This window comes from Rhinopithecus roxellana, chromosome 9 (assembly GCF_007565055.1).
Source record: "Rhinopithecus roxellana isolate Shanxi Qingling chromosome 9, ASM756505v1, whole genome shotgun sequence".
Classification (NCBI taxonomy): Eukaryota; Metazoa; Chordata; class Mammalia; order Primates; family Cercopithecidae; genus Rhinopithecus; species Rhinopithecus roxellana.
Genome location: NC_044557.1, coordinates 573019 through 582193, shown reverse-complemented (window position 1 = coordinate 582193; position 9175 = coordinate 573019). Strand labels below are relative to the sequence as shown.

Here is a 9175-nt window from a genome sequence, read left to right as displayed (position 1 = left end):
TCCCTTCTTAGCCCCCTTAGCACCTCGCATCTGGGCCCAGAGGAAAATCCACTTTTACACATGCCCTCCACCCTGGCCCCAGGAAATGTCAAGGCCTTTGAAGTGAGGCTAGGAGCTACATAACCAACTGGGGGAAAAAAATTAAAAGGTGGTTTTATGTTATTTGTAATGCGTTGGCAGAAGTTTTGCTTTTTTCTCCGCCATTTCTTGAGGAAAGGCATTAAACTCGTCCTTGAACGGAAATCATAGAAGGAGACCATAAGGCATTTTAAACAAGAAAAAAAAAAAGGGCATCTGCTTAGGTGTCTGGAAGTAAGAGTGTGGGCGAGGCAAGAGAGAAGCACACCACGGTGTGAATATAGCCAAGTATTCCATTTATTAACAAAATAAGTCTTACCAAGGGAGAGCTCTGTTCATCTCAAACAGGCCCCGCAGCCCCCGCGCTGCCGCATCAGACCAGAAGGAGGGAGGAGTGGGGAGAAGACCCCAGTCGCTGCGGGGTCTACTCTGGGGTGCTCTGCCGGGCCAGGCCTAGGAGAGGGCGGGGGCTGCCATGATCCGAGCGCTCCCTGACGCCCCAAGCTTCCCCGAACGCAGCTAACGAGCTCGTGATGTCCGCTGACATCGCCACCGGTCTGCTTTGGAGGGATCTAGTGAGAGTCACCCACCCCACCCCTACCGCCAGGGGTGGGGTCGTTGCCCCCACGAGGGAGAGAAAAACAAGGACTATAAAGCACTTCGCAAAATGTAAGGGGCCGGCTTCACGCCAGCAGGGCCTTCTGGGACTTTGAATTCAACCAGGTGAGCGCTCCAGGTGCCCCGACAGGCGCACTGTGGCCACTGGGTGTTAGGGGCGGGAGTCTGGAAGGTGATGGTAGACGGCAAGGCTCTGTGAGACCACTTGGGCCTTTCTGGGGGCGAGCCTGCTGGTGGGGTCAGGGCTCTCCGTGCTCAGAGCAAGGTAGGGGAGCAAGGCCCTACGTTTGGGGGACAGGGTCCAGACCAAGGACACTATGCGTGGAGGGTGGCCGGGGAGGAGTCCCGGAGCAGTGTACCAGGTCAATAGAGCTCCAGGGCCCCTGCCACCCAGGTGGCTCCCTCCACCCCCTAAATGAGTTACAAAAAAATCTCCTGTTACTTGTACAACAAAGGAAACAAAACAAAACAACAACAAAAAAACAAAAAAACAAAAACAGAACCTCAAATGGAAGGAAACAAGAGGGAATGAAGGGGGAAGAGGGAAAAAGAGAAGGGGAAACGTAGTTTTAAGACTCATGCAAGAAACTCCCCAGGAAGGGAAAACAAAACGTCTAGAGGAACCCAAAGACCCCAACTCTCCCTCCTCTCCCTAAAACCAAACCAATCAAAAACCAAAAAAAGAGGAAAAGGAATAAAAAATGTAAAACTTACATCTAAGAAAAAGAAAATAACAGAAAGGAAGAGGGGCGGGGATCATGTCGTTATTTGTGGGATTAATATTATTATTTGGGGGAACACAGACTTTTTGCATACCACTGACTCATGTGGGCCGTTAATGCACTTATATTCCCAGCTTGTAAGCTAACATTATAGTAAATAAATACACAGTCCGGTGGGGAAGGGTTGGGTGGGGAATCCCGGCAGGGTCAAGCAGTAGTGGAGGTTGCAGCGGCGACGGCAAGTGGGGAGGGGGGAAGGAGAGGGAGGAGGGTGAGGGGGCTGGGGTGGAGGAAAGAGCTGTAGTTACTGGTATCCCAGCGCCGAGGCTGAAGCTAGTCTCTGTCCATACAGCGCGTATGGCGAGTAGTAGGGTCCGGCTGTGGGGAGGGACGGCACGGCCAGGCCCCCCGCTGTGGATAAGTGGCTCTTGCCATAGGGGTGGTACCGGCTTAGCCCCAAAGTGTGTGGACTCCGCAAGGACAGCGACCCGGGGCTGCCGGGGGCGGCGGGCGGGGGGAGGTGCAGATGGCAGGAGGCGGCCGCGGCGGCGGCGGCGGCGCTGCCCAGGCCCGAGGCCCCGGGGTAGGCGGCCAGAAGTTTCTCGGCTCCCGGCAGGGCCGTGTGGGTCCGTAGGTGGCTAAGCAGCTCCTCCGAGGTGGCGAAGCGCTTGTCGCACGGCCCGCTGGCCGCCACCCAGTTGCAGCTGTGCGGCAGCGGTTCGTTCTGCAGCATGAAGCCGTAGGTGTAGAGAGGGTGGCCGGGGAGCGCGGCCTGGGCGGCGCTGGACGAGAGCGCGGCGGGCTGCAGCGGGTGCCCGGGGTACACCAGCGGGTAGCCCCCCGCCTTCAGGCTGGGCCCGGCTGGGTCGTGCGCGCTGCAGGTGGAGCAGCTGGAGCCCCCGAGGTGCGAGGCGCCGTGGTAACCTCCCAGGCAATAGGGGTCGCGGCATAATCCCTGCAGGAAGGAGGGCGGGGAGGCCCCGGTGAGCGGGCTGGAGCTGGGGGGCTTGCCGGGCGGCAGGCCTAGGCCCCCTGACAGCTGGCCTCCCACGAGGCCGGACTTGCTAGGATCCAGGCCAGGCACGAACTGAGACGGGTAGCCGGCGTAGGCACCCACAATGGAGCCGTGGTAGCCAATGCTGGAAGGCGGCAGCGGGAACACCGAATGGCCCGGCTTGTAGGGAGACACCGGCGCCACGTGGCCGGCCCCCACCAGCGCCGAGGGCGGCTCGGACTTGCGCCCGGAGGCCCCGGTCTCAGCGCCACCGTGCGCCCCGGGCTCCCCACCGCTGCCGCGGCTCACGGCTGCCGGCTCCGGGCTGGGCTTGGGCTCTTGGTCTTTCTTGTCCAGCTCCCCGCCGCCAACCCCGCCGCCGTTCTTGCAGTCAGAGTGGTGCGGGGAGCCGCCGCGGGAGCCACCGGGCGACGACGAGGACGAGGACGCGGAGACCGGCGCTCCATGCGGGGGAAAGGGTGGGCAGGCGGCGCTGGGGACCCTGAAGCCCGCCTTGTCTCCCGGGGACGAGGAGGACGAGGAGGAGGTGGAAGACACCGAGGAGGAGCCGCTGTCTTTGCGGGAGTCGCCGCCGCCGGAGCCCTTCGAGTAGGGCTTGAAGCTGGACTTGTCCTCGGCCGGGGAGTCCCCCAGCTGCTTCAGGGCCGCGGCCGCAGAGGCGGCGCCCGGGGCTGAGCGGCCGGGGTCCTTCTCCGCTCCCAGCCCGTTGGCCGCTGCCGCCACCGAGTTGAGCTTGGAGGACGGCGGCGGGTCCGGCTTGCCGATCTGCGAGCAGGTCTGGGCCAGCAGCGCCAAGGGACTCTTCTTGGCATCCAGCTGTGGGAGACAGCAGCAGGGGGAGGGAGAAGGAGTGAGACCCAGAGGCCTGCGGGGCGAGCGGGAGCGCCCGGGGAGCTGGGCGGCGGCGCCACGGGGCGGGGCGGACCTGGTTAGAGGGTCTGCGAGCGAGGGCCGGGCCAGGCGCGGCATCTGGCGGAACTGCGCCCACACCGCCGCTGGGTCCCGGGGTGCGCTGCAGGCCCTGCGGAAGGGGTTCACCCAGGACCCCTGCCGGAGAAGGTGACGTCTCTGGAGTCGGGGCTGTGACTCGCCACTTCCCTCTAATGTCCCCCTCCTCCAGGCCCAGGAAAAAACTTATTCCTTTAGTTTAGGGGAACTTCGCTTGGGACGGGTTTCTGGCAATGGCGCAGCGGGGTAGGAGCCGGGAGCGCGGATTCTAAAGGAGGGGCTGCAGTTGGCGCTCTCTCCGTAGCACCTCCCTCCCGGGGAGGGCACCCAGGGAAGAGGCAGGAAGAAAGACCCGGGATCGGGAGCGCCCGGGCGCCGTGCACCCTCATCGGCTGGGATAGAGGCGGAGTGGGACCTGGGCAGCCAGGGCTTCAAAGAAAACAGCCCGGCGTGGGGAGCGGGGAAGGCCCAGCAGAGATCACCTCCTGGCTGGAAACTGGGGATCAGAGGAAAAGTAAAGGACCCAGAGGGGACTCCAGAGCAAATCCAATCCGAGAGAAAACACAGAGCTCCGAAGGGCAAGCGTGGAAGGAGATCCTTCCACGGGGAAGCCTGGGGAGGCCCTGGTGGGCTCTGATCCCTCGGTTTTCTGCCCCTCATCACTCAGCCCGTCGGCGTGACAAGACTTGGGCGTCGCACCGAGCCCGGGGACGCAGGGAGCTGGGTCAGGGTCCCGGCCGCGGTGGGAGGAATGGGGCCGGCGCCGGGGGGCAGCGGCCGGGTACTGACCTCAATGGGGCTGACGGGAGTGGAGGACAGCGGCTGCAGGTACTCCGGGTGCAGGAGGTGACCGGTGTGAGCGCTCAGCATCTTCAGGACCCTGATCGGGAGCCGGTTCGCCTGGCGCAGGGGGTCCGCCGGTGGCAAGAGGGACACCGCTGCCGGCACCGCCGGCCTCTTCCCGCCGCCGCCGCTGCCGCTGCCGCTGCTTTCGGGTGTCCTTGGGTTAGATCCAGCGGGCGAATCGCTCATTTGGAGGAGGCAGCGCCGCTGGGGGGGCGGGGAGGGCGGGGGAGCACCGGGGAGGCGAGCTCCCGGGGCGGGTGGGCTCGCTCCGCAGCGTCGATCGCGGTGCAGCGGGCTCTGCGCCTCCTCGCCGCCTCCCCTCCTCCACCGACGCCGCCGCCGCCGCCGCCACCGCCGCTGGCCCCGGCTAGCAACACAAAAACCTTCGCCTTCCGCGAGCCGCACGTCAAATAGCCGCGATCGGCAGCCACACTTCAAAGGGATTGCCGCGCCCGCCCAATCGCAGCTCTCGCCGGGACCCCAGGGCGGGGAGAGCGGCGGGCGGAGGCCGGCTCAGTCGGTGGGCGGGGAGAGCCTTAAAGGGGCCGCGCCGCGCGGCGCCGCCGCCTCGGCCTCGGCCGCTCCCGGGGTTCCTCCCCTCACCCCGACTGGTCCTTCCTCGCCCTGGGGTCCCTCCTGGGACGGGACTTCTCCGGGACCCTGAGCTCTGCGCCCCGTCCTCCTTTCCGGCCGTTCTCTCTCCTCTCTCCCTTCTCACCACTGGATGGGGGGGCGGGGCGGGTGATGCTGGCGGGGGCTGTCACCCCGCCAGCCGTATGTGTCCGAGGTGGGGTGGGGTGGGGTGGGGTGGGGTGGGGGGTGGGAGGGATCGCACGGCGCGGGCTCCCGGACGCTGGAGTCCAAGCCTCTCCCAGAGGCCGCCTGGGGGCGGGCCTCGCCTCGGGAGCCCGGGTCCTTCTCCGGAGCTGCTCAGGCCCTCCTCGGCCCTGCTCTCCTTCCCCTACTTGGCCTCCCCTTGGTGTGTTCACTTGGAAGCGCCCGAGCCTCGGAGGCACCCACTGTTCTCGGGACGCGGCGTAGGCAGCTCCAACTACTTTCAGCCCGTCCTCTCTGAAGCCTGCAAGTTTGTCTCCCTTCTGGAGTGACAAGGTCGGCGACCAAGCGCGGGACCCCAGGCTATGCGCGCTGTGCCTGCGCCCTGCGTTAGAGGCTTGGTGTCTGGTGTGTTGCAGGCTTCTCACCGTGTCCTGCTGAGGGTCGTAAAGTTCCTCACTGTACAGCGCCCAGCTGCTACGAGGAGGGACCGAGATCACGGGCGAGGCGGGTGTCCCTGGAGGGGGGGATCTCTCTCTAACCGCTGCTCGGCGGCACAACTCCCCCGCCCCGCCATCCTTCTCACTCCGGGGAAAAAGCACTAGCTTTCCCCAGGGAAATTTCGGGATAAAAACTTTTAATTAAAAATAACAATACCCTTCCCGACTCCCTGCGCCTGTCTGATGAAGTGTGCATTGCTAGCTTCGCCTTGGGCAGAGATTTTACGTAGTCATAGTCCTGACATCCAAGTTCCGGATCGGCCGCTTTTCCGGAGGCGAAGTTGATCCTCTGGGCGCGGGCCTCTGGGGAGCCCACTTCTCCGTGCGCTCGGCGGCCAGTGGAGGCGCGCTGGTGTCACTGCCTGGCTCCCAGCACCACTTTTCCAGTCCCAATTCATCACTCCGGTTGTCAGGCCTGTCACTCAGGGCGTATTGCTCTAGGATGGCAGATTCCCGATTCTGCCGCGCTGACCGACGCCTTGAGACGACGTGAGAACCCAAGATGGGGAGAGGTGATTTCAAAGGAGCTCTTCAAACAGAAGGAAATAGCTATCACGATCCTGTATCTTGCCCAATAGAGAAGACAGCAGACTCCACTTCCAGGCAGTATCAGTCATACCCGAAACTAAGCACCCTCCCTGGATCCCTACTGTTTTTTGGGCAGCACAAATAGAATGCTTAGAAATTACACAAGCTGTAATTACGTGTTCCCCAATTTTAATCTTGGTAAAATCATGTTACACCGAATGGCAAGGGGTACCCTTACTGGGAGATGGATCCCACATTGCAGCAAGAGGGGTGCGGGAATGAAAAGGGAGGGGGTGATCTCATTTATTTGATCGTGGCGGGGTTCTCATGCCGACTTCTGTACGCAGCCATTGCCATCACTGCCAACACCACCTGTAAAAGTCCACTGCAGGGCTGCGTCCACCCACAAGGCATTTGGCCTTCGGGAGTCTGTTGTGCAGAGCCAGAAGGGCAGAAGGAAGCCAGGGTGCAGAGAGGCTGGCCTTTGCGGGAATGCAGAGGAGGAGGAGCTGGTAGAGGGGAGACCTAGGAGGCTGTGAAAGATGAAAGACCCCCTGATTATTGTAACCAGCCCAGCTGTGAGAGGGAGCCAAGGGATCCTTCTAGGGCCTGAACAGATGTGTGTTAGAAATGATTAATGGGAAATAAACCAGGAGGAAAGGGGGAGGGGAGAGGGAAGAAGTATTTGGGAATTTGAAAAACAGAGAGGGAATAGGAGGCAGCTGAAAGGAGAGCAGGGAGAAGGGAGAGGACAATAGAATATTCACTCTCTGTTTGGAGACTAAAAGAGAAGGAAAAAGGTACTGAATGAAGGAAAGAAAGGGAGAGAAGAGGAGGTAAGGACAGGCTGGCCGGCTGTGATGGGGAATTTGCCTAGGTAAATCTATACTGTCCTGTTAAGAACACCTCACTCCCTGAGCCCCCAGTGGTAATTACTGACAGGGGCACACGACATTCGCCTGCTCCCACCTCCTGGGAAGTGGGTAGGACACACCTCCGAAAACATGCAAGGCAGGAGGGACACACTTTGAGCTGCTGGTCAGGGCAGCAGGGTTTCTTTGGCTGGATTCATCCAAACTTCGTAGGAGGGAAAATGAAAAACCATGCTTAGCCAGGCCAGAGGCCTAATTAAAACACTACTAGATGATTATTACAATCGGGATTCGCCATTCACTTAGCTGAAATGCTAACCTATACAGAACACTAAATGGGGCCCTTGGGGCCTGAAGGCAAGTGTAGTTTTCAGAGGAATGGCTTGTCACCTGGGAGGGAATGTGGCTCAGTATTCAGATGGGCTGTGTTTATTGAGGGGGGTGTGGTTGGAAAGCCCGAGTAAGACGTCCCTGTGCAGGACATATGGCACAGGTTCTCCCCCTGCAAAAAAGTGGCAGATGCACGGCTCAGGGCCTTCCTCTATCCAGGCCCTTCTCAAATGGCCCTAGGAATGAGCGGCCACCATTAAAATGGGACAGGGGAGAGGGCTGCCTGAGAGTGCCCCCATGACACTGTGGTGAAGATTGACAGTTCCATATGTCAGGTGCTTAATAAACATCAGGTGTTGCTATCATTCCCAGTTAAAGCTGAAGGGAGTCAGACCCAGAACCAGGCTGCTGTGGGACCCTGGGCAAGTGAACCTCCCTAAGCTTCGGTTTCCTCCAGGGTAAAATGGAAGCGTGGCCACCTCGGAGTTGGGAGACCAGAAGCAGACAACACATGTCACCTGTTTCATGCTTGGCACAAAGGAAGTTGAAGGTAAATGATGGCTGCAACTGATTGCATCATCTGTGTCTGAGGAGCAATTGCTCTGGGGAGCAGCCACATCAGCACCAGATTTAGCCCTGAGAACCCAAGCAGAAAAGCCCAGGTTGTCTCTGCATTCTACAGAAATTAAAGTAACCCCTCCCCAGCCTCCAGTCCAATGTGTCTCTTTCTTTCTTTCTTTCTTTCTTTCTTTCTTTCTTTCTTTCTTTCTTTCTTTCTTTCTTTCTTTCTTTCTTTCTTTCTTTCTTTCTTTCTTTCTCTCTCTCTCTCTCTCTCTCTCTCTTCTTCTTCTTCCTTCCTTCCTCCTTCCTTCCTCCTTCCTTCCTTCCTTCCTTCTTCTTTCTTTCTTTCTTTCTTTCTTTCTTTCTTTCTTTCTTTCTTTCCTTTTTTTTTTTTTTTTTGAGACGGCGCCTTGCTCTGTTGCCCAGGCTGGAGTGTAGTGGCGTGATCTCGGCTCACTGCAACCTCCGCCTCCTGGGTTCAAGCGATTCTCCTGCCTCAGCCTCCCAAGTAGCTGAGATCACAGACATGCGCCATCATGCCCGGCTAATACTTTTGTATTTTTAGTAGAGATGGGATTTCACCCTGTTGGCCAGGCTGGTCTCGAACTCCTGACCTCAAGTGGTCTGCCGGCCTCAGCCTCCCAAAGTGCTGGCATTACAGGCATGAGCCACCGCGCCTGGCCCACAATGTGTCTTAAAAAAAAAAAAATAAAAATTTAAAAAGCCCACCCCTCCCTAGAAACCATCAAGAAAATCCTTTAGGAAACTGTGAATATGTATGGATTTTTTTTCACTACTTCAATTTACATAAAATACATCACCCAGGAAAAAATGCTCTAGTCAGGTTAAGTCCTAGAGGGGGTAGATTTGTTGTGTGGGGTTAATGTGTAGTTTTCAGTCCTTGCGGAGGCAGAATTGCCTGAATGATCGCCTCTCTCTCCTCTCTCTTCATAACACTCAAACCCTAATGGCAACAACATGAAATAATATCTCACTGGGTAACTATTTACATTTAAATTTTTTTTTTTTTACAAGCTGTAAGAACTCTGAAAAGTCTGCCTCATAGAGAACTTGGTTTTCCTCCCTGGCGCTTAATATCTTTCAGCGGCTGGCAATTACTGCTTTGGCCGGGAGCCCTGATTTTGCACACTGCACTCAGGGCACCTGAAGGCGCTTCCTCTGTCTGCCCCATCCCCCGACTTCAGACACAGCCTGGGGCACGAGTGGGGCACCAGGGAACAGTGGGAGCAAGCAGGCTAAGACCAGGACAGCCAGCCCTGAAGGAAACCCGCCCCACTGATGACTCAAGAGGCTCCCTCTTCCACATTCTCACAGTTGGTATTATGTTCTATTATTACACCTATCACATGGCATCTGCCACTA

General features: G+C 58.7%; 1 protein-coding gene across 1 annotated transcript; it reads right to left on the bottom strand.

Annotated features, from left to right (window-relative positions):
* Positions 1-351: 351 nt before the first annotated feature.
* On the bottom strand, positions 352-4848 carry ZNF703 (zinc finger protein 703). Its single transcript, XM_030938133.1, has 2 exons — positions 4171-4848; positions 352-3249 (listed from the first exon to the last, which is right to left on the bottom strand). Exons 1-2 carry the CDS (start codon positions 4411-4413, stop codon positions 1723-1725), a joined length of 1770 nt encoding a protein of 589 aa, XP_030793993.1. The 5' UTR covers positions 4414-4848; the 3' UTR covers positions 352-1722.
* Positions 4849-9175: the final 4327 nt, after the last annotated feature.